At 37.3% G+C, this 23,595-nt stretch overlaps 1 protein-coding gene across 2 annotated transcripts in view; it reads right to left on the minus strand.

Moving 5' to 3' along the window:
• Nucleotides 1–23,595, minus strand: part of fras1 (Fraser extracellular matrix complex subunit 1) — a 266,684-nt gene that overhangs the window by 43,239 nt on the left and 199,850 nt on the right. Inside the window, exons 29-40 of one of the 2 annotated variants that reach the window (XM_023343255.1) lie at nucleotides 16,345–16,504; nucleotides 15,407–15,585; nucleotides 11,215–11,331; nucleotides 10,213–10,327; nucleotides 8,241–8,378; nucleotides 7,839–7,871; nucleotides 6,758–6,889; nucleotides 6,548–6,670; nucleotides 5,104–5,351; nucleotides 4,101–4,252; nucleotides 2,590–2,752; nucleotides 540–672 (exon numbers count right to left, since the gene is read on the minus strand). In XM_023343255.1, coding sequence (XP_023199023.1) covers nucleotides 540–672; nucleotides 2,590–2,752; nucleotides 4,101–4,252; nucleotides 5,104–5,351; nucleotides 6,548–6,670; nucleotides 6,758–6,889; nucleotides 7,839–7,871; nucleotides 8,241–8,378; nucleotides 10,213–10,327; nucleotides 11,215–11,331; nucleotides 15,407–15,585; nucleotides 16,345–16,504 — 1,693 coding nt within the window. The remainder of the gene's footprint in view (nucleotides 1–539; nucleotides 673–2,589; nucleotides 2,753–4,100; nucleotides 4,253–5,103; nucleotides 5,352–6,547; nucleotides 6,671–6,757; nucleotides 6,890–7,838; nucleotides 7,872–8,240; nucleotides 8,379–10,212; nucleotides 10,328–11,214; nucleotides 11,332–15,406; nucleotides 15,586–16,344; nucleotides 16,505–23,595) is intronic. The other variant, XM_023343256.1, reaches the window with a different exon arrangement.

Genomic DNA, 23,595 nt, shown 5'->3' on the forward strand with positions numbered 1-23,595 from the left:
TTTCACTGCATCAATTTCATCTTTTTGCCCCTCCCCCACCTACTGCTGATGCCTTCAGGTCTTGTATTAATCTCCATATCTGTTCCTCTGTTTTCTGTCGTTTTTTTCTTACTACTCCTCCACAGAGGTCAGAGTGCAAAGCTAATAGCTGTTCAATAATCTAACATGGCTGCCTCTGTTAAAGCTTTCCTTTCCCTTTGCGGAGCCATTTCTTGAGCTCCGATATATCCAATGATTTTCAGGACTCTCTGCAATCTGCTTCAGAACTGGAGGCTTTAATTTGATTTCCTCCTTCCTGCTCTTACAGAGGTACATTTCCCAGGTCTGTTTTTATCTGAAATCAGCTTTTTAATTCTCTCCTATCTGCTCTTTTTCTGAACAGAGGATAAAACGTCAGAACATTTGGTCTACAGCTTTTTATTTCCAGGATATTTAGCCGGGATCATTTGAATGAGACACAAACATGAATGTGGAAATTACCGTGAGCAACTGGATTTGTTTGGATTTGTTGCTTTGTGCAGCTGTTGAACTGAACTCGCCTCTTTTTGTGTTTTCGATGAAGCCGTATTTGGGAGGGCTGACGAGCCAAACCTGCAGCTTGGTCGACGGCGTTTCCACGTCCGATACTGCGATGTGATTGGTCGACAGCAGAACACGGCCGCCTTCCTGGACCTGCCAATCACAGGAAACGAGTCATTCTGACAGAGTCACTTCAAACACAATGGTGGCAACAATCATGCTAATCCAGAACAGCTTTAGCGTTTTGCTAACATTTAGCTTCCCCTAAATGAATGTTTTTTAAATAAATTCTAATTTTCCCTGCTGTTTTGTAAACTTCCAGCTGAATAAAATTCTGTTTTGATGTTTTGGTTATTTTTCAAGTAGAGATTTATATCCATGCTCTTATTTTGAAGTGGGTGAAGTGTGTTTACAAAGCAGTTCCACTTTCTCTCCTTTTTCCCCACTAATTACTTTATTTAAAACCAGAAACATACAGGAGGAAAATAAAACATGGACAGTGGAGAACAAGATATAAACATAAACACATTTATAAAGCATGTAAATTACAATATCACAACTAAATTGTAGTCTTTCAAGGTCATATATGATTTAATTCAAGTTAGCGTATTAGCTACTGCTAACTTGTCGATTCATCATTTAATTGAATAATTCAGCTATTAGTCAATTATTAAACTAATCATTAATTTCCTAATATTAAAGATGAATAACAATGAACAATATGACAAGTGATGTTTGAAGTAATGTTTTGTGATTTAAATTACGATTTTATTGAAAACATTTATAATGTTTTTATCAGTAAAATAGTGAAAGGAAATAGGCTAACGAGACGGAAAGGCACTGGACGATGGAACAGAAGGTGAAAACAGTTTGTGAACAGTTTTAGAGTATAAAGCGAAAGATCAGGCAAAGTCAGGAAACTGGGAGTAACAGGAAGACAACAGCTAACGCTTGCACAGTCCAGTTCTGGTGTGATGCAAAGGTGGGCTGACAGAAAGAAGGTCGCAGAATCACAAAACAGAAACTCCAGACGGGAAGCGAGTAAAGTTTCCAGACAGCAGACACTGAGTTAAAGGTCAGGGCTTTTAATGAGGACACACAGGAAACAGGAATCTACTCACAAGGAACCAAGAATGAGTTAAGATTCAGGCAGAAGCAGCAAACAGCCAAATCATGTTAGACTGGGAGAGTAAATAAGAACGGAAGGAAATGTTCAAGGTTGCTCCGCGGCAGAGAGTCGAGTTAATGTCACGGACAGAGAGAGTGAAAGGAAGAACACAGGGAAGCTTTGAGAGAGATAAAAGCCTCAACTTCAGACTAGTTCCTAGAGTAAATATCTCAGTACACCTGAAATAAGACTAAAATTAGAAGTAAATATTTTACAATATATAAGTGCTTGTTTTAAGTGAATAATTTCTTGATATTGATGATCAAGTACTAGTACTATATGCAGATTATTTCACTTGTTTCAAGACATTTTCCCAAGTTATAAATCAATATAGCCATGGTTTTTAATGATTTATCACATGAAGAAGCTCATTCATGTCTGATTTTAAATTAATTTGTTATTTAATGAAAACAGCAATTGTAAAATTGTGTTTTTGTCAATATTAGCAAAATATTGATAAATATTTTTGCATATTTGTAATGGAAATGCAGTCAGAGTTGCAGATATTTTGCGCTGTAACGCTCTCTGGGAATCAGCTTTTGAAACTAAACAGATGTTTCATTACTTTCCAACTGAGAGTTTACTTTTCAATTAATTGTTGCAGCAATATTTCTTATTTCATCACCTCACTTTGAGGATTCATATAATATTCATTAATTCACTCAGATGTGTTTTCCTCTCTCTCAGGCTGATAACTTTGGCATTACTCACATATTAAAATAAAAACAATATCAACAAATTATATACTTCCCTTCAGAAATCCTGAAAAACTACCAACTGATCCTTGTTCTGCTGAAAATGTGAGCAGATTTTGTGACTCAACATTTAATTCTGGTGATACAAACCAAAGTGAATTAAAGAGGAAAAAGGAAGGGAATAAAACAGGAAGTGAGCGCGCCTACCTTGATGCCGCCTTGCACAGTGACCACCGGCGGCTGTCTGGGTGTGGCGGTGATGGTGATTGTGCACATCTGGTTGTCAAGGCGATTGCTGTCTTTGTCGTGAACAACAAAATGGAAGATGTCCGTCACCGGCTGGCTTCCCGTCTCCAGTGACGTGACGTACCTGCACCAGGTTGGCTTTTATTAGAAAGTCACAAACTGGGCGACATGCAGGAGAAAAAACTTATCCTGATCCAATTACACAGAAAAATTCAGGACTCAATTTATGACTGTTAGCACAGCATGACAACGTTTGCAGTAGGGCTGCAACTAACGATTATTTTACTAATCAATGAATCTTTTGATTATTCTGACAATTGATTAATCAGAAAAAAAGGGACACACAGATGTTTTTAATTAACCACTTAAGCATTTTATTTATAATAATAGAAATACATTAAGAGATGCAAATAAAACAAATAATAATTTTTTTAAAAGCAAACATTTTATTGCTTAAAACGCCATGCAATAACATTCCTTTAGTGAATCTGGCCTGAGTGAAGCTAAAACCTAAAGATATTTACAAAGGTGTCTTTATCTTAAATGCAAATATTTATATTATTACGCCGTAACATATTTATTCATATTTATGCAGATGTAGCTTAATTACTGCTCTAAATATGTTGCTTTCCAGCCAATAGGTTTTTTTCCGAGTCTGTATATTATAGTTACCAATTAATCAATCACTAAATTAGTCAACAGTTATTTCAACAATCCATTAATCACAATTAACCATTTTGAACCCAATAAAAAATATTTATCTTTTTGTTACTTTTACATTTTTGTGGGGGTAAAAAGGTCACATTTTGCTAACGGTTAAAACATTCATGGGTGTGAATGCTTTGCCTTCCTCTAACTGGTAATATTGGAGCTACTCCAGGTTTATGCTAACAGGCTCAGTTTGAGAAAGTAAAAAGGTTCAAATCTCATTTTGTGTCTTTCAGAAACATTAGATTGAAGAAAAATAAGTAAAGTTTTAGCTTTTCCTCTCCTGGTTTAAGGTAATAATAACTGAAGCTCCAGCATAAAGAACCCTTAACACCATTTTATCACCTACAATCTGGAATAAACAGCTCATCTCTTCTTTTCAAGTGGTGTCTTTATTAGAGCTTCTTCGGTCTTGAAGGCTCTTAACAAAACCAGAGATCATAATTATCCCTGGAAAATCTTTTGACTTTAGGATGAGAGCTTCTTGTTTTTTTGATAATGGCTTCTTTGGGTTTTTTAATAGCCTTAAAAGTCAGCCTTACTCTTCAGGTTGCTCTGCTTCATAGGCTTTTACGGGCCTCTGAAGTTGCACTGAAAGCCTAATGAGATGCACTCCACAGTGTAAAAAGTATTAACTTTGACGCTCAGAGGAGCACTTGAGAAAAAGTGGATTTAAACCATTAAAAGGCGTCAGTAACTTCATCAATTTTCACTAATACTCTACATAAATCAGTAACTTCATCACCTGAATGTCCCTGCTTTACCTGATCCTGTGCAGGTTGACGTCCTCCTGGCTGAAGGAGGAATACTCCCTGAGCTCCTGCGGCTCCTGCTGGGAGGAAGTCCTGGTCAGGACGCCGTACATCGGCACCGACACCAGCTGGATGTGGATCTGGTCGTCGAGGGACGTGTTGTCCTGGTAACGCCAAAACACAGAGGCTCTCAGCTCAATGGGGTTTTGTTGGGATATTATGTGACAGCGCTGAACAGTGAAGTGCTAAGCATTAAAAGCTCTTGTCTTTAAGTATAGACCCCCTAAAATGTCATTATTCCCATCTGGAAAATTCACACATGCGGGTGTAGGGCAAAAAGATAATTGTATTACATGCCATCCATAACTACACTGCTGAGGTAAAACAGCTGAATAATCAAAATGAAACCCAGAGATGCAGGTATTATTATTTCAGTGCAGTGCAAAACAACAAAAGGAGAAAATAATGCAGCAAGAACAAAAAAAATCACTATTTTTTGCTCTCTGTTGGCTCCGCTACACTCAGTGTTTCCATAGCAACTGACAACAACGCCACTACATGTTTCAGAATTTAACCCCCAAGAAACAGTCAAACATTTCCCCAACAAAGAACACAACATTCAGTCGGTTACAGTTTTATGTTTTTTTTTAGGCTCGATGTTTCTTTTGGGATTATTAATAATTGATCACTGTGATAGATTAGCTACTGCTGCTATAAGCTAAGCTAACACAGCGGTGGTTGGCTAGCTAATTTAAACAGCTGCTCTCCTGATTATATGTTAGAGTTGGTGTGTGGGTCGATTATTAATATTTTTTTTAAACTGAACTGAACTGAACCTCACCTCGTTCCACAGCACATCTACATGTTACGGTTGTCATAGTCAAGCTAGCATAGCTGACCTGCTTTCCTTCTCCTCAGCACTTTTGTTTGAAAGCGCTTTATAGATAGTTATTATTATAAAAAGTCTGATGCGTTTCTAAGACCTTTTACCCAGCATGCATCTCTTCCCACTCACCGTGTAGGCCAGGTGTGAGCGTCTGATGACTGTGCTGCTTTTCTCGCCCACTTCCAGTGACAGCGAAGCCGCCGGGTCTCGCCGCGGCCCGTCGCCCGCTCCGTCCAGCACCGTCACCTGCACCACCGCGGTTGCCATGGAGATGCCATCACTGACTGAGAAGGACATGGCGTCGTCCTGGGTGGAGAGGCCGGCGTGCCGGTAGAGCAAGACTTTGTGGGTGACGTCGGCGAAGGAGAAAGTGTCGCCTAGAGAGAAAGATAAGAACCGATATCTTAAAAAAAAAGACAAAAATCGGCTGATACCGATGTTGATGCCGATATATCCTGCACCCACAATTAGGACAATGTTGAGTCCTTACAATAAACAAGTATTTAATCCAATAAAAGGAATAACTGCATACATTTAATTTCAGTATTTTTAATTCAATGTGTTTAGAAACTTTTAATTAGTAATCTACAACTTCCCATTTCCCCAGCTATTTAATGTAGCATGACATTCAGCTCCATTTTTGCTAAAAACTCTTTAAAAAGAGAAAAACCAGAGAGTATGCCTTATATACGTCAATCAGGAAGTCTTAATTTGTCTTAATTTACAATCGGAGAAACAATTAGAAGAGCTTAAAACAACTGGACCTGAGATAAACACACAGGAACGGCATCTTGGAGCCACCAAGTTTCCATGGTAACCGTCTGACAACCGACACTAACTGATCGTCAGTGTTTTTGTCAGATGAGATAAATTTTTGGCTTTTCAACAAAAACAACATTACAGCAGGATTTGCTATAAAACTCCAGTATGAATAATTGACAGATCACCTCATTCCCATAGCTAACTACAGCGTAGGATCCGTGATGCTGTGGGCTTCAACAGGAAGTAGGGCAGAGAGTCTTTCGGAAAACTACATTTGGGTTATTTCGGGTTTTTCAACATCATCAACACAGAAACCGATCTCTACACTCCAAAAACACAAAATGCTACAAAGCAATTTTGTCTATTTCCTAGTGAAAGTATATTAATACACTTGAAATGAGACAAAACTAACTTACAAAAAAAATTCAGCATCATATGGGAGCTTGTTATAAGTCAATAATTACTTAAGGAATTGTTCCATTTGCAGATTATTTCACATATAAGAAGACATTTTTTCCGTATTATAAGTAAAATAGTCTGCCAATGAAACTAGTCTTTTTAACCAACATTAAGAAATTATTGACTATTTTTTATTGAACAGATTAGGAACATAATTTGCCTTCTGATCTTTTTCTATCAATATCTACAAGGCAAACTGACAAAGTGTTCATCAGTGCAGTTAAATATGGCCGTCTCTCTGGTTATCTTCTAAGATGCTTTTATTTTGGAAATAAATTAGATGCATTGCTAATGAATTTGAAAACAGAAATCCGTCTCTCTTGGGTTAAAAACTTGTGGTCGTCTTGGTTACCGTTACTCATGCGGATGTTGTCGTCTCTCCTCATCAGCTCTCCATGAATGGGAGCGTCAACCAGCTCGAACTCCAGGTCGTCTGGCGCCGTGTCGGCGTCGCTCACCGCCAGCTGCTGACCTCCTGCAGAAAAAAAAACAGACAAGAGAGAAAACGTTCAAAGAGAAGCTGCTGCAGAGAGAAATCGTGCTGCTTTTCATTTTCTCTTACCGATTGCAGCTTGTCCCCCCAGTTGGACTTCCAGCAGCGGGTCCAGGACCTGAAACACCGGCGGCTGCTGGTGGTTCGGCAGCAGCAGGATCACAAAGTCCAGCTCAGGAGTGGTGTGTTCGCCGTCCGACACTGAGGCACAAAAAACCCAAAATATAAGAGAGATCTGCAAAAACAAACACAACAAAGCCCTACCGAGGGAATTTCTTCAAATAATAGAATAAAACAACGTCAAAGCGTATTAGACTAAACCCCAATATAACCATAAACCTGTGAATCTTACACTTTGTATGGGAACAAACTAATATTTTTTCTGCACAAACGTAGCACAAATATTTGACACAAAATCTGATAGATTTGAAGAAGGTGGAGAGGAAACTTCACTCAGATCTGTTACTGACCCGACTAGTAAGTTTGCTTAACATTATTCTAGAGGTCTTTGTGGCTTAATAACTTTTGATAAAAATGAAAAATAACCAACTAATCTTTTTTAAAAGTTGTAACAACAAATGCAATTTTAGCTGTTTTTATTGTTTTTTATGGAATAATTGTTTTGAATTTCCACAACAGAATGACATTATAAGTACCAGTTGTATATGTTTAGATCTATTTTTCTAGTCATTAAGTTGGAAACTATGTGTTATTTTTTTACATAATTTAAACAAATATCAACATCCAAAGAGGAAAATGTACTCATTTTCTTTTAGCAGAAACTGTTGGACCCTAAAAACAGAAATAAAATTGTGGTTCTGTAAAACAACACCAAAATCCCTGGAGGAGATATTTATCAAAAATTGAAAGTTTTGATTTTTCAAAGGATCAGGTAGCATTAACAATTCAAACAAGTTTTATTTTGCAAAAGATAAAAGAAGATAAAGACAAAGTGGAAATAAAGGGAGTGATCCTCATCAAAGACATCCAAATCCAACAATACAAAAAAGGTTAAAATAAAGAGAATAAATACTGGATATAAACAATAAGAGGAGCTGAAAGAGAAGGCGGTTGTTTGTATAAAATAAGGACAAAGTGCCTCCTTCATGCTGCCTTCCTTTCAGGTTTTAGGTGGGTGAAGAATATTTACCTGTGAAATAAACGCTCAGAGACTCCGGCAGGCCTGTCAGGTTTAAACACAGCAACAAGTTACAACTGGAAGGCGATGAAAGTAAAATAAAACCCTAAATGTGCATTCAGGTGCTGTCGCATTGCACAAAAAAACCTCAACACATAAGCAATAAGGCTTAAAACAACTGAGGAGGCAAAGAGGATGGAGCTCCAAAAACCAGGATTAAGAAACATTTAACTCGGACCGCTTTGATGTTGGATTATGGATTATCTTTCAGAACCAAGGTGTCTTAAAATATCCTCTGAACTTTCCAAGCCGCCCTCAGACTGCTTTTAAAACGGAGTTCAACCCCTGTGCTGCTTTTTAAGAGACTGTGTCCAGAGTTTACAAAATAGTGAATGACTGTAAGTGAAGTCACACCAGTAAAGGAGTACTGGTAGAGCTCCTGGAGGTGGGACGGCGCTGGCGGCGGTCTGTAGATTATCTTTCCATTGTTGACGTCAGCCTGCGTGAAATGTTGCACTGCCTTGTACGGCCTGTCCCGATGCTCGATGAGTCCTAAAATCAAAAACAGGAAATGTTTACAAACTGACTAAGTTTTTTAAATTTTTATTGGCTTCCATGTAAAACATGTTTACATTTCTCAGGTTTTAAGGGAGAGCAAAACAAAGAGACCCCAATGAAAGACGAAGGAAAGGAAAAGATCCGACATTTCAAAACATGAAGGATTTCTGTTATGTAGAGCAGCTTTAAACATAAACCAGTTAAATGATGATACAGAAATGGATGGATGGATGGATGGATGGATGGATGGATGGATGGATAAATGGATGGATGGATGGATGGATGGATGGATGGATGGATGGATGGATGGATGGATGGACAAATGGATGGACGGATGGATGGATGGATGGATGGACAAATGGATGGATGGATGGATGGATGGATGGATGGATGGACTAATATACACTAACGCTTCATGTATTCAATGGAGCCAAAGAACAAATATTTTTCAGATTTAATGATTTTGGTTTTATCCAAACCTTGGGCTCATTAAGACGTTTCACTGCTGGAACCTGAATCTGCTGAAACCGTCGACAAAGCGCCTCAACAAACTGACTTCTCCATAAAATCTCTCCTCCTGACGTAAAAACACTGGCGCTCAGAGCGCCGGGTTGTGTTTTGGTTTTAGCGTTTAGCTCTGAAAAATGTCCCCTCTCCTCTGAACGACTCGGACTAATCGATCTGCCCATTAGTTGATGAATGAGAGCCGTTTTAAAGCAGTTCTCCGTTTCATTAAACCGAGCTTCGAGTTACTCAGCAGGCTGACAGACGCTGAAGTCAACGTGTTCAGGTCTGAGTGGTGCATTAAATGCAGCAACACTAACACAAATCCACTTGAAGAAGAAGTTTGGAGGAACCGGATGCAACACAATCGTGTTTCAGTGCAAGAAGGCGATTAGTTGAACATCCTGCTCCTCAAAGGGAAGTCAAAACGCAACTTCTACTGATTATAGGGGCAACATGCCTGCGCTCTGGCAGTGTTTAAAAGAAAACCATAAAATCTGCAGGATTGACGCATATATTTCCTCAAAGCAGACACCTGTGGCTACATTTTGATGCGTGAATTATTTCAGTAGAGTGAACTACGTACAAACAGTAGCCTTTTGTTTGTGAAAAAACAAACTTGAAAAAAAGTCAGAGTGCACATTCTAGCAGTTGAAGAATCCCGTCATTTTATTACATTGGAAAACTGAAAACGGCCAAAAATTTACACAAAAGTAAATCGTGACTTTAGAAAAACTGTAAGAGAAATCAAAACGCTAAATCATTTAAAGATAGCTCAAAATCTTCTGACTTGTATAAACATTTTATTAAGTTTCTAGGTTGAAGTAGGAAACGATAGTAAACTGTTAAACGTTTTTGTTGAAGTTTTATGCAGAAAAGGGAATTGGTAAATAATTTTTAGATCTGAAAAATAAAGAAATATCTTGATTGGATGTATTATTATAAGACATCCATAAAGGTTTTAAACTTTTTGGGTTAACTTTGCTTTTCTGGGGTAGAAGAAGTCAGTCTGCTTTGTCTAAAATCAAGATTAAAGCTGAAAGCTGGTTAATAAATTAAAAATATATATTTTTAAGGTATAAACTATTTCTTCTTATTATTTTTATTAATTAATTCATTAGTTAATATTATTTAAAATAGCTTTATTAAAGAAAATTTGACTTATTTTTTAAAAAGTCAGCTTAAAAGTTTAAGTTAAAGAACACACTGGTAATGGCTAGCGGTAGGGTAAGTGTTTGGATAAATTCAGCTACTAAAATGAATGAAAATCAACACAAAGTAAAAAAAATATGAGTAGAAATAGAAACCTGTGTGTGTGACTCACCTTGTCCCGGTAAGAGAGGTTTGGTGACGTTAAAGATGAGCTTTTCGCTCGGAGTCCCAGAATCGATGAAGGACAGAGCTGAAGCCGTTATTTCTGTCACCTGATCCTCCAGAGCCTCCACAAATTACACAAATTAATAGATTAAGATGAAAAAAGTAAAAACAACACAGCAGCTACATATAAAACTTACTCGACCAACTGCAATCCAACTACAGGGATCATATTCCAGACATAAACGTTTCTCTACAGTTGGATACAGAATAAGATCTACACATAAATGTAGTAAAAGTCAAAAAATGAAGTCAAAAATAAGTAATTTTGAAGGCATTATCAAGCAACTCCTGAAAATAGACTCTTGGTTTCACTTCACTCTGCTACTTTCTCCTACTACCCTCCAGATTTACAGTAATTGTTGTTATTTCAACTTTTAACTTCATGTTCTCTCTGTTTTTTACTCCTCTACAAGCTGAATCACATAGTCATGTCATTAATGCGTCTCAGCAAGTTTACATTAATTTAGAAACAGCAAGACTAACGTTTTAACTGAGGAAGAGTTCAGAAATCAATAATAGGTGTAGAAACCACTAGATTTTCAATGGGGTTCAGTGCAGTGGTTTCTTATTTTTCCAGAGATGAATATGTAACAAAGGCCAGTCCCAGGAAAGTTGTAAGGATGGATGGATGGATGAAAAAATCCATGCATCCATTAATAATAAATATAATACCTCTACGTAAACCAATGACTACAGATTCTAAACATTTCAAAATAAATGAATAAGATGAGTGCAACAACACAGCGTTTTATGAAAATGTACAAGTTTTGTGCACAATTACAGCAATTTCTAAAGAATTTTCAGCTGAACACTTTTTAAAAACATGTAAAATGTTGTGAAACAACGACTAAATTTTAGCAACCTGCCTGAATCCGATTTTTCTTGCCCAATGGGGCGGCAGTGAAGCTTTGGGTCAGAGGTCAGTGAGATTGTGTTTGGTTCTGCTTACGGTGATCTGCAGGTCGCAGTCTGGGGCCAGCTGTGGGAATCCCGGCATCTGAGGTAAAACGCCGATGGTGAACGTCTGGGCATCGCTCTGAATGAGAGGAGAAACATCCGAGGAAACCTGCAGACACACACACACACACACACACACACACACACACACACACACACACACACACACACACACACACACACACACACACGCATGCACACACACACACAGAAACCATTTCATAATCAGACAATGAACATCCGGCCATAGCTCAGTAAATTAAAACATCATCAAAAAGTTAATTTATTTTAGGGATTTAATTAAAAACTGACACTCCTGTTATGTAGATTCATTACACACATTCTCCATCTTCACAGAGAATGTTCTTCAGAGGTCCAAAGTCTTATTTTCTTATGAATTTTACAATTTATTTGGAAATGAAGAGTCTGGAGAACCACATTGCTTGAAGTCCAGTGTGACGTTTCTACAGTCAGTGATTATTTGGGGGCCATTTGGTTCTGGTCCACTGGGTTTTCCAAAGTTCAAAATCAGGAAAAAAATCACTCTTTTTTTTGAGTCTGTTTACTGCAGTTAACAATTAATTGATAATTAAATTAGTTAACACTTGTTTCAATAATTGATTAATCCCAGTTAATTGTTTCAGCCCTAAAGTAGATAGATCTACAGTATAGAAAAATAACATTTTTTCATGAGTCTGCACACTGAAGTTGCGATTAACCGGTTACTAAATTATTAACGATTATTTCAACAATCGATTAATCATAATTAATCTGATTAATCGTTTCAGTCCTAAAGCAGATAGATGTAGGAAAACAAAGGGCCTGCTTTTAAACTGGATTCCTCCAAAATATTTTCCACTCGAATTGGTTTTCTCTCTTATTGTGGAAATAAAACATAAAAACAAACGTCTGACCTTTACAGTAATAAACTTGAAAAGTGATATTAGTTCCTGCTGTGACAAATTTTCACAGGTGTGACAATTGCCTGGAAAGAGGTCTGATAGTAAGAGTTCAAATCCTCTGTCAACAACCACTGCCATTAAACTTTTACAATCCTTCAAAAAGAGTAAAAAAAGAGAAGAGTCTGCTTTTATCCCAGCAGATGAGAGGAAGCTCTGCAAAGCACTTTATGGAAGCGCCGAGGTTAAAAGGTTGCTTTGAAAGCGGAGGGCGCTTACCGGAGTAACCGCTCACATCCCTCAGGTCCTCCCAGGGCAGCAGCTTTTCTTCTCAACATGTTATCTCTGAGCGCTAATAGCCACTAATGCTGAACACGATCAGCTTTCTCTGACCTCTTAGCTTCATGTTTCCAACATGTTTGAGGTTTTCAATTAGACTGTGAGAGATTATGATAACTGAAGGGTTGATAAGGTAACATGACTTATAAGAAAAGCTAAATATTTGACCTTTTCTTGTCAAACGTGACCCTGAAGTTGATCCAACAGCAGTTCTGTCTGAATCCACGCTTTGTGTCGCATCTTTTTGGATGAAAATATAGTTTCAGAACTTGTAGAGATGAAATCAGTGCCACCAATCACAAGTAATGTGCTGTCATGAGAGTCGGAGTCGAGTCAGCGGGATTTATTGACGGCGCCATGGCTGCGGTAAATTACAGATTATACAGCAGATTCGATTCAACATAAATGCTCTGCTGCTTATATATGGTACTGTTTAAAAGTTTCTGAAGGTCTCTGCTTTTTTTGTGTGGTTGCTTTTTCACCCAACACATAAATCCAGAACTTTTCTCTGAAACACATAAAAGGGAAAACAGGAAGTGGTCAGAAAGTTCTGGTGGTTTCTACAACAAACTTCTGTAATCTGTTCATATTTGTGCTAATAACAAAGATTAGCATGTGTTCAACTGAAATATTACATTTTTTGAGATCTTTTATCCTACTTTACATTTTGAGAAAGTTTATTAATTTAATGCACCAATCAGCTAAAGGAACTATTATGCTTTCTTTTAAACAAGTTAGGTTAGGTCTCTGGGCTATACAAAACAAGTTTATTAATTTTTTATTTTTGCACAAAATCATTCTCGACTGACTATTTTTCAGTCTGCTCAGTTCTGCCTTTCAGAATGAGCTGTTTTAGTGCTTCAATCCACATAAGCTACAGTTGGAAATGGCCCCCAACTCAAAGTTTACACTCACACGTGAAAATGGCTGCAAACAGATGTGCAATTATACAACTGTATGTCTTCGAAAAGAAGAAGTGGAGCCTCCTGCACAATTGGAAAGAATGAAGCTGGATTGTAAGTTGACAATAAAACTATTTTCTAGCAGCCATTGTATACCGACTACAGCGGTAAAACCAACTAGACCTCCACTTGTTTTGCTAGGTAACAGGGCTGTACACTAAGCAATATCCACTTATTGGAAAAAAAAGTTTGGGTGTTTCTTTTGTGTTTGCTGGGTTGCTTTTAGAAGCAGTAGAAACCCAAATGTAATTAGAAGTCAGGGCTATTTTTAATAGTGAAAGTAACTCAGTAAACTTTATAGACTTTATCAACACTTTGACAAGTTGGTGTGAAACTTTACAAAGCAAAACATTTCTGGGACATTTTCTTTTCTCTTAAAAGGTTTGTGCTTCAAACTGCGATGCGTTCAAGGATAATTAGATGTTGCGATCAGCTTTTGGCCGCCTCTTCTGTTTTGCTACTGAAGGTGGAAAACACTGATTAATACTCCATTACTGGGACTTTATAGGATTTTGAGCCAATTTGCAAATAATTTGGCTGCATTACTGATGTTCAACATAAGTCTCTGTAGGACGATCAGCTCACTGCATCGGTTCTGAAACGTGGATTAAAGAGGTGAAAATCTTCAGCAAACAGAATGAAGATGAGAAGGATAAAGTTGGCAGATTTAAAATAACTTTGAGGTGGTTAATGCTCCAAACTCAAGGAAACTTTTAAGTATTCAGCAGGATTAATACACCAGATAATCAAATGCCTTACATGACAGAACACAAAAGTTAGATATATTAAAATACAGACGCAGAGATGTGACAAAAAAGAAAAGCTTTTTGAATTTCTTTGGACAACAAAGTTTGAGAAAGTCTTAAGAAAAAGAACAAAAACGCAGGAGGGAGGTGAAGGTGAAAAAAGATCGATTGTGAGATGGAGAAGTAAAAGAGAAAGATGTTAGAAAGGTCGGTGTCTCCAGGAGAGAGACGGTGGAGGTGAACTTGGTTTGAGGTTCAGAAAAAAACTACAAAGAGCATAAAGTCCAAGAAAACAACAGCAGGAGTCTTTGTCACTGTTTCCTCTTTTATTTATTGTTTTTACTCCCAAGTTGCATTTTTAATTTCCACCTAGCAAACCTAAAAAGGATTCTTGGCCTGTGGTCTGCAGAGAGACTGAAAGAAAGTAAGCAAAGCTGGAAATAGATGTAGATATTTAAAGAGAAGGTTGTGGGAGAAAAGTTTAGGTGTTGAGTTTTAGGACACAAAATTATACATATCTTAATCCATAAATTTACAATGTAACCTTTGACCTCAAGTAAATACAATGGCGTATTAGGGCCATTGCATTTAGTAAAGAAAAGAAAGGAGGGGAAAGAACTCAGATTTTGAGATGAATCTCAAAAAATGTACATAAATTTCTTAGTGTGAAAAGTCAAAAATCTTTTAGAAAACAGTGTAATACTTCTAGAAAGTCTAAGAAATTTTCTAGAAAGAAAAAGTTTCAGGAGAGAGTTTCAAATGTTTGACTTTTGAAAAGTTTGAAAACTTAATAGTTTGCAATAAAAATAAACATTTTGAGTTGTTTGGATAACAACTCTGATTAATTGGACTAAATCCAATTAATCAATTATGTCCAATCGATTAATTGGATACAAAATGTGGCACATTTTAAAGCCTACTTTAAAAACAATTTGTTTGGGAAAACATATTTCTTATGTTCTTTAGTTGAACATATTTACAGTTTTTGTTTTATCTTAAATGGAAAATGTATATATTTTCTGTGCAGTTTTTTGTAAAGTTTTCACTTTTGCGAAAAGTCAAAGCTTTTCTAGAAAAACACTCAAAAATTTTGAGATTAATCTCAGATATTTTTGAGAAAAACTTGGAGCTTCAAAATCAGAAGTCCAAAATTTTCGACTTTTCACAAGTCGAAAATTCGCCACAGATCCTTCAATTAGTGCGCAACATTAAGCCCACTGTGAGCGTTAAGCCCTGACCTGGAACTGGAAGGAGTCGCTGTCGTAGCTGGAGCCGAAGTGGCGGTACCAGACGGTGCCGTCGTTCACGTCCTGCTGGGTGAAAGACGCCGTCGGGGTGAAGAGCTGGTCGTCGATCAGGGAGGGATGCCAGCCTTCTGGTGGGCTGTCAGCTGGCATGGACACAAGCACCACCTCCCCTGGACACAGGATGAAGGTGATCAAACGTTTCTCCTCTCATTTGTGCAATAAATCAGTCAAGAAACATAAGGAGAACAAAACAAGGGCATCATGAAAGTCCTAAATATACGAGAGTGGAGCTGGTTTTACTTTAATAATAAATGCATTAAAAGAAGCAAATCAACACATTCCCTTCTACATATTTTATTGCTTAAAATACAATAAAAGGATTAATTTTGGTGTTTATTTGTTGCAAAAGATGAATCTGCAGCTAAAAAGTAAATATAAAATCAACATGTGAAAAGATGTTTATTCAATTATCTGCTTGATTTAACTCCTATAAAGTGTAGGGCTGATCTGTTTGTTATTCTGTGGATTAACCGATTAATAATTGGTTAGCAATTGGTGGCTCAATAGGAGATTTTTCTTTTTTTAAATAAATTTTAAATGAGTGAAGCTAAAACTATAATTAAGGACTTTGTAGTAGAACATGTTAACTATAATCATAATATAATTAAAGATATCATTAATTAATAATTAATCAATTACTAAATTAGTGATTGAGTATTTTAATAATCGATTAGTTATGATTATTCACAATTAAGTAATTCAACCCTAAAGCAAATAGATGTACAGTTTAGAAAAACAACACTTTCTTGAGCCTGTCTACTACAGTTAACGAATAATCAATTATTAGTTGACGATTATTTAAAAAATTGATTAATTACAATTAATCTTTTTATCCCTAAAGAAAACATGGTTCTGATCCGAGCTCTCACCATATTTGGGTTGTCCCTCTGAGGCCAGGATGGTGTAGACGATGTCGTCGGAGCCGACTCCTTTAAAGTCTGTCTGCAGGTACTTCTTATCGAGCCGCACCGTGCCTCCCTCCTTCACCCAGGCCATCGGTAGAGACACCAGATAAGGAGAATCCTGAGGCTGCAGAAACAAACACATCAGAGTCAGATGGAGGATCCCGGGTGTTCGCCTTTCTGCCACTGGAGCAGCAGGATAACATTTCTGCTATTAGCTGAAATTACACATGCAGCCTGTTTTTAATCCACAGAGAAAGTGATATTTTTATTTTATATTATTTCCTGCTTTTTCTTTTTTGTGTGCTTTCACTTTCTTTTAAGCCCCAGGAGTTTTCCATGCAGCAGCATCTGTCGTCAGCTCTATGGAGCAGAAATAAGAAATAACAGCAAGTTCAGATTCTGATCTGTGAACTGAAAACTTTACAATCAGGGTTATTTTTGTAAGGCCACATCGATCCTACTGCCTGCAAACAAAGAGCAGGGCTAGTTGGAGAGAGAGCCTAGAGATTGCTGATGATTCATGGTCGCTCAAGGCTATTCAAGTGAAAGAAAAAAAAATTCTGAGAAATTCTGTCATGAAGGTTTGAATGGAGACCTTTTACCTCGCTGTGTCACCCTGCTGTCTAAATAAAAATAGCTGATATAGAAATCCTGTGTCAGAGAATGAGACCTGTAACATAACACAAAAAACTTTAACAAAGACATTTTTACAGGAGTAAAACACTAAATATCACTGAAAAGTTCAGGAATACCAGCGCTGCTTTTAAAAACAAACCCTGCGGATGGACTGACCTCACAGAGGAAAATTATAAACTAAAAACGTAGTTTTTGTTTTAAATTAACCAGATTATGTCATAAATTTAAACTTTGATTAAGCAGGAAGGGCAACAAAAAGAGTTCAGTGGGCAAAGGAATTATTTAATCATTTTAAATAATTTGTTCATCGCTACAACTACCTCACACTAACAGAAATAGAAAAATGTCAATGACCACCTGATATTGGTCATGGATGCCATCTGCTCTGCTCCTACACCTGAAAATCAGCCTGATTTAATCTTTTTTAGTGGAAAACTGCTGTTTCTCTTCTGATGATTGTCTTTAAAAACTGCCCTGCAAAAGTATTCACAGTTGGTTCATGCTTTGCTATCTTTACAACAATGTTAAATTATCTTAATCAAGGTTTCTAAAGACTTCAACTCAAATTTAAGACTTTTGAAGACCACTATGAATGGAATTTAAGATCTACATCTCCACAAAAAAGTATGAACTTTGTTCAGCCAATTGGCAAACTACACTTATTCAACAGACTACTTAGCAAGGCTGTATTAGCAGCTAGTTAGCGCCACAGAATGTCACAGAATGCAATGAAGATGTCTGCATGCGACTCAAACTTTAGCCTGACGGAAAATTCCCACAATAAAAAAAGAAACTAAATAGAATATACAAGTTTAAGTAGTCCTGTCAAGACGAAGTTTAAGACCTGTAATTAATGTATGTCAGGCCAACTTACTGTTTAATAAACGATTCAGTTTGTCATGTTTACAACAATGTTAGTGTATCTTATTCAAAATTTCTAAATGTTTTGCCAACTCAAAATTAACACTTTTGAAGACCCTTTTAAGACCATTATGAATGGAAATTAAGACTTGTATCTTAACAAAAAATGTATAAACTTCGTCCATCCAACTGGCTAAAAATTTGCACTTATCCATGATAGACGCAAAAGCTAGTTAGCTAGCTAGTAAGGGTATATTAGCAGCTAGTTAGCAGTAGCCTCAACCGCCTTGAGTCACAGAACGTAATTCAAATTTTGGCCTGAAGATACATCCAATACACAAAATCAAATAGTCCTGTCACAACAAAATTTAAGACTTAAGATTAGTGTAGTTAGGGCCAACTTGCTATTTTTCATATGAATTTAAGACATTTTAAGGTCTTCATTTCATATACACGCAGTAAAGACTTTTTAGGACTCTTTAAGGGTGCATGAACATATTAGACTGAGATTTTAATTATGGTGAAGTTGAAGGAAAAAAGATTAAAATGGTATAAGCTAAAACCAAATTTCTCTGCAGTTCGTTCTGCAAAGCTTTTTAAAGTACATTTGTGGATTCACCAATTCATGTATATTTTTGTAGAGCATATCTAAAATGCAACTTGTGAAATTGAAATATCAAGACGCCATTAATTTTACTTAGCACTGACTGGCTGCATTATTTAAGGAAAGGAGGAGAGAGAATATTAAGAATAATGTAAAATCTTAGAAATTACCAGAAATAAAAAAATATTAATACCACATTTTTTCTCATTAAAATACTTATTTTTATTCATTTTTTTAACTTCATTGAGTCATTTATACTTTTCTGTACTTATTCTTAATTATGGTCGTCCCAGTCCTCCATAATGAATCCCTGGGAGGATTTTAATAGCGAGCTTTCCCTGTGTTTCACTTTGAGCTAAAGATAAAAGCACAAAGGCTCAGATACCTACAGCAGTGCAAAGCATAAATACTCTGCAGTAAGAGTTGAAAAAGGTGATAAAACATCAAAAAGGTGTGAATACGGCGTGTCAGACAGTAATGTGTGGCATGCATGAGAATCTAAATTTGCAGACAATAACCTGCAGGCCATCCGCGGCACTTCTGCCTGCTGCTGGGCTGATCCGAATCACACTGATTCACAGAGGCCACGACAGAAAGCAGAGAAGCACAGAAAAAGAAACCACATACATCAGCATGGCAGGCTTTTAACTCACAGAAACACGTCATCTGGGAGATAATGGTGCTCTCAGGATGAACACCAGGAGCTCTCAAGGACATTCAGAGCCAGGAGCTCAGGATAAAGCGGGTCAGAGGGACCTGGTTGGGTTTTTAACTAATATTTTCCCTCTGGTCTTGTTCTGACCTGCAGCTGCAACCGTATTTATTCATTTTCTGAGCTTTGCTTGGACAACCCTCAAATCTAACGAGCTTTTTTCACGTGAGATTCGAGTTGATAAACAGTCTAATCTCCGTCAAACAGGTGCGAGGGCTAATGAAAGGCTCATGCAAATGTGGAGAAAAGAAGCAAATTTGCCTAATGTCATTTTAAATTGCCTGAACACAAACGTGAAAAACAGGAAATGAACACAAGCCGCGCTCCATTAGAGACTGGGTCTCTGTTACAATGTGAGAAAAACTTTGTCAATATTCCACTACCGTCAAAAAAACAACAACAAAACTACTGTAAACAGATGCACAATTATACAATCATGCTTCTTTGAAAAGCAGAAGTGGCACCTTCTGCACAACTAACAAGTGGTTTTTGAATAGAAAGTCAACAACTGCGCTAGCTGCGTTTTCATTACAAATGAGGGCAAAACTTTGTAAATATTCTACTAATATAAAAAAAAACTACAACAAAATGGCTGCAAACAGATGTGCAGTTGCGCAACCTTTTTTGAAAAGCAAAAGTGGAGCCTCCTGCACAACCAACAAGAATACAGCAAGTAGTTTCTGAATAGTAAGTCAACAATGTCGAAAAAACAAAATTTTGCAATGTCTGTGCATTAAATAAATAACGCATTTAAATTGCATGTGAATAAGTTAGTTCACGTGATAAGCTGCATCATCTTCCTACCACTTCCTGTCGTCTTCTTCATGGTTTGTGCCAGTGACAACATTGGTTTGTTGATCATGTGACTCACGTGATGCAAAAAAGTGTTTCTACTGGAATTTTGCAAAACAGCCCTAAAAAACAACATTATCCAGTTGTTTTTTTTAAATTGGTGTGTTTCCATTAAGCTTTTTTTTTATTTTTTACTAAACGTCAAATTGCACAATCGTTGGATTATTGGAAATGCAGTTAATGACACAAGTTTTCCACCAGTATGTATTTAATGTTGAACAAAAAGTATCCAGAGGGTGTTTTGCTTTTAAAATGACTAAATGTGTGGAGAAACTGTTCACAAGAAGAAACTTTAGGAATGTCAGGCTTCAAGACTGCAGGGATCTCTAAAAGTTTTGCTTCTCTGTAACATATAGAACCACTCTGAAATAAATAAAAATATATATTATCCTCAGCCACAGTATGCATGAAACATGTATAAGAGGAGACCTTTATAGAGCTTCCAGACAGAATGTAAACCAAGACGCTGCAGAGTTTTTGGCTGCCGTCCACAAAAACAGAAATAAATGACTCTGCAGAGATGGAGTCGGAGTCATCCATAAAACATCAGCTGGCTGCCCGCCTGGACGGTCGTGCTGTTGTAATGACAGAGTTTCACGCGCCGACAGGGGGACGGGCGAACAGGACGATTTCACCGACTTCTCAAAAAGAAATTGAAAGGCGCAGAATGATGATTAAATTCTCTTTGGCAACACATTTCAATTTAATCCGGAACGACTGAGAATGGCATCTACGACGAGAGAGGGTGGGAACTGAGAGCATGCAGGCAATATCTTACCCTGCAGGTGCAGAAAAGTGGGCTTTTTTCTGCCCATAAAAACATTTATCAGGTTTCCTTTAACCCAAAAAGAAATGCCAATTTATGACACGGAAGAGTTACTTAAAGGTTAATATTGCCTGAACTTTGGGAAGAGCATCAGGAATTATATAATTAGGTAATTAGTAACCTGGTAAGAAGAAGAAAAAAACAAAATCACAAAGTTTCTACACTTTTCCCCCAGTAAAATTCAAGAACTTTCCAAGCATTTTCAGGGTAGATTTTCAAACTTTCCCACCACCACACTTTGGAGTTAAAAGCAAACTGTGAATAAGTACCTTCACTCTTCTAGGACACAACTTTTTAACTTCTAGAAAACTACCCTATAAATTCTAGATATGTACTTTTGTCTTCCTAGGAAACAACCTTTTAACCTTTTACTAGAAAAGTACTTTGAAATTTTTGGAAAACAACTCTTTTAAAAGGTTATCTGTAAATAGTTAATACATACCTTTCATCTTCTAAGAAGCAACTCTAACTTCTAGAAAAGTAATCCAGAAACCAACCCTTTAATGTTTAGAAGGTTCTGGAAAAGTACTTCAGTGTCTAGCAATTAAATGTCTAGAAAGTACTCTGAAAGTTCTAGAAAAGTACCTTAGACCTTCTACGACACAACTCCTTAACTTCTAGAAAAATACTCTCACTTGTTGATAAGTACTTTAAAACCTCTATGAAACAACCCTTTAATGTTTAGAAAAGTACTCCAAGTCATAGAAAAGTATTTCATAGCATCTGAGAAACAGCCTTTAACTTCTAGAAAGTACTATAAAAGTTCTAGAAAAGTACTTCAGACTTTTTAACTTCTTGAAAAGTACCCTGTAAATTCTAGATAAGTACTTTCAAGTTTCTAGGAAGCAACTTTTTAACATTTAGAAAAAGTACTTCAGAGCATCTGGGAAACCCTTTAACTGCTAGAAAGTACTCTGCAAGTTGTAGAAAAGTACTGTTTACCTTATTGGGAACCTTTTAACCCTTAGGAAAGTATTCTGTAAATTGTTAATAAGTACAACAATACTTGGACTTCTAGAAAATACTTCGTATGTTTCTGAAAAGTACATTTCAACTTCAGGGAAACAATCATTTCTTGTCATTGACAGGAATTAAAATTTGTTTTTTCTTGTTGTAGTGTTTGTTTGTTGTTATTGTGTATGGAAAGGTTAAAAATGATCAAACTAAATAAAACACTCCTATTCCAGGCGCTATAATCAGCTTGAGCTGCAACTTGCCTACAAATCAAGAAAGAATAAAGAAAGAGTCCAGCAGGAGGTCGATCTTCATCCACCCGACATCCATCATCACCTTGACAACAGTGCTCAAGTATTTCCTCCTCTTCAGCCGAATGTTTGATCTTTTATTTCTCCTCCATTTCTGGAGGGAAACAGACGAACCCCCCCGTTTTTTATTTTTTATTTTTGAGGCTCAAAGACTTTTTATTTGGGACAGAAATTAAAAGCCAGCGGTCCTGCTTTCTATTCTGCTGACCTCCCTCCATTAGGAGGAAGTCCATCCATCAGGGGATTGTTATGGTCTGATTAGCCTCCTGCGCTACACAACCGTAATCCGATTTTCCAGGAGGCCTTTTGTACAAGGCACAACCTGGAGCCGACATTACCAGACAAACTGAAGACTCACTGACTCAAGTTTGCTTTTAATGAATCCCTCCAGGTTTTATCACGGATCATTGTGAGGGATCAGCTTTCATCTGCAGATTTTGGATTCCATCTTATCTTGTTTTTATCTTTTCTGTTTGTGTGCAATCTAAAACATCCTCTCCATCTGGATGCTTTGAGCGTAAATCCACAGAAGACAGCTTGGCATTTTGGCAGGTCCACACAGACAGGCTTTAATTAGATTCTGAATATCAAGGAGTCCCACGAGATCCGGGTAAACATCTCAAATGTTTAGCAAACAAGCTGTGAGTCGGCCGTGTGTAGCCGGCAGACTGCACTCAGTTCATAAGTTTTAGGCACATCATTTAACTCGACAGGCGCTCTGAGACGTCTCGAGGAGCTCTGATGATTCTGACAACGTCTGACTGAAAACAGATTCTGAGCTGTGATAGCGCAACAACAAAGCGCTTCTCTTTTCCAGCTTTGTACAGCAGTAAAACCAGCCGACCGAACGTGCTGGAACTCAGTTTAGGTTGCTAGGTAACAGGCTGGGCTTTGCTTGGGTTGCTAGGTAACGGGCCCTGCCTTCTGATTTGTAACATTACATTCCGGAGGTTTTCGACAAAAGAAAAGCACTAACTGTTGCCAAAAACTGGGCAGGTGGGTTTTTCAGGAGCCCCCCTGCCCCTGAAGCACTTGGGTGGTTGGCTTGTTAGGAAACAACCTTTTAACTTCTAGAAAGTACCTGAAACGTTCTAGAAAAATACTTTGAAAGGCTTGGAAAACAACCCTTTAGCCTTTAAAAAGTAAACTGATATGGGCCGTTTTTTGAAGCAAATGAAAAAACAAAAAGTTATACTTCCTGTCCTTCAGGCATTCGACCTGTGAAAATGTTATTTTACATGCAGCGGTGCTGCCATCTATTGGAATTTTAGCGAACTGCTTTACTTCACTCAGACATTTCTATCCCAAATGCCGTATTCCAGTTTGAGTTTCTTCAAAGCAATGCTCGTCAGTAGCCATTTATATGGCACAATGAGCATTTATGTTAACATATGTGAAAGGGACAATTAGCTGTTGCTATTGCACTATGATGCAAACATGGGACTGCTGTTTTGTTCAG

Source organism: Xiphophorus maculatus, chromosome 12 (genome assembly GCF_002775205.1).
Source record: "Xiphophorus maculatus strain JP 163 A chromosome 12, X_maculatus-5.0-male, whole genome shotgun sequence".
NCBI classification, from domain to species: Eukaryota; Metazoa; Chordata; class Actinopteri; order Cyprinodontiformes; family Poeciliidae; genus Xiphophorus; species Xiphophorus maculatus.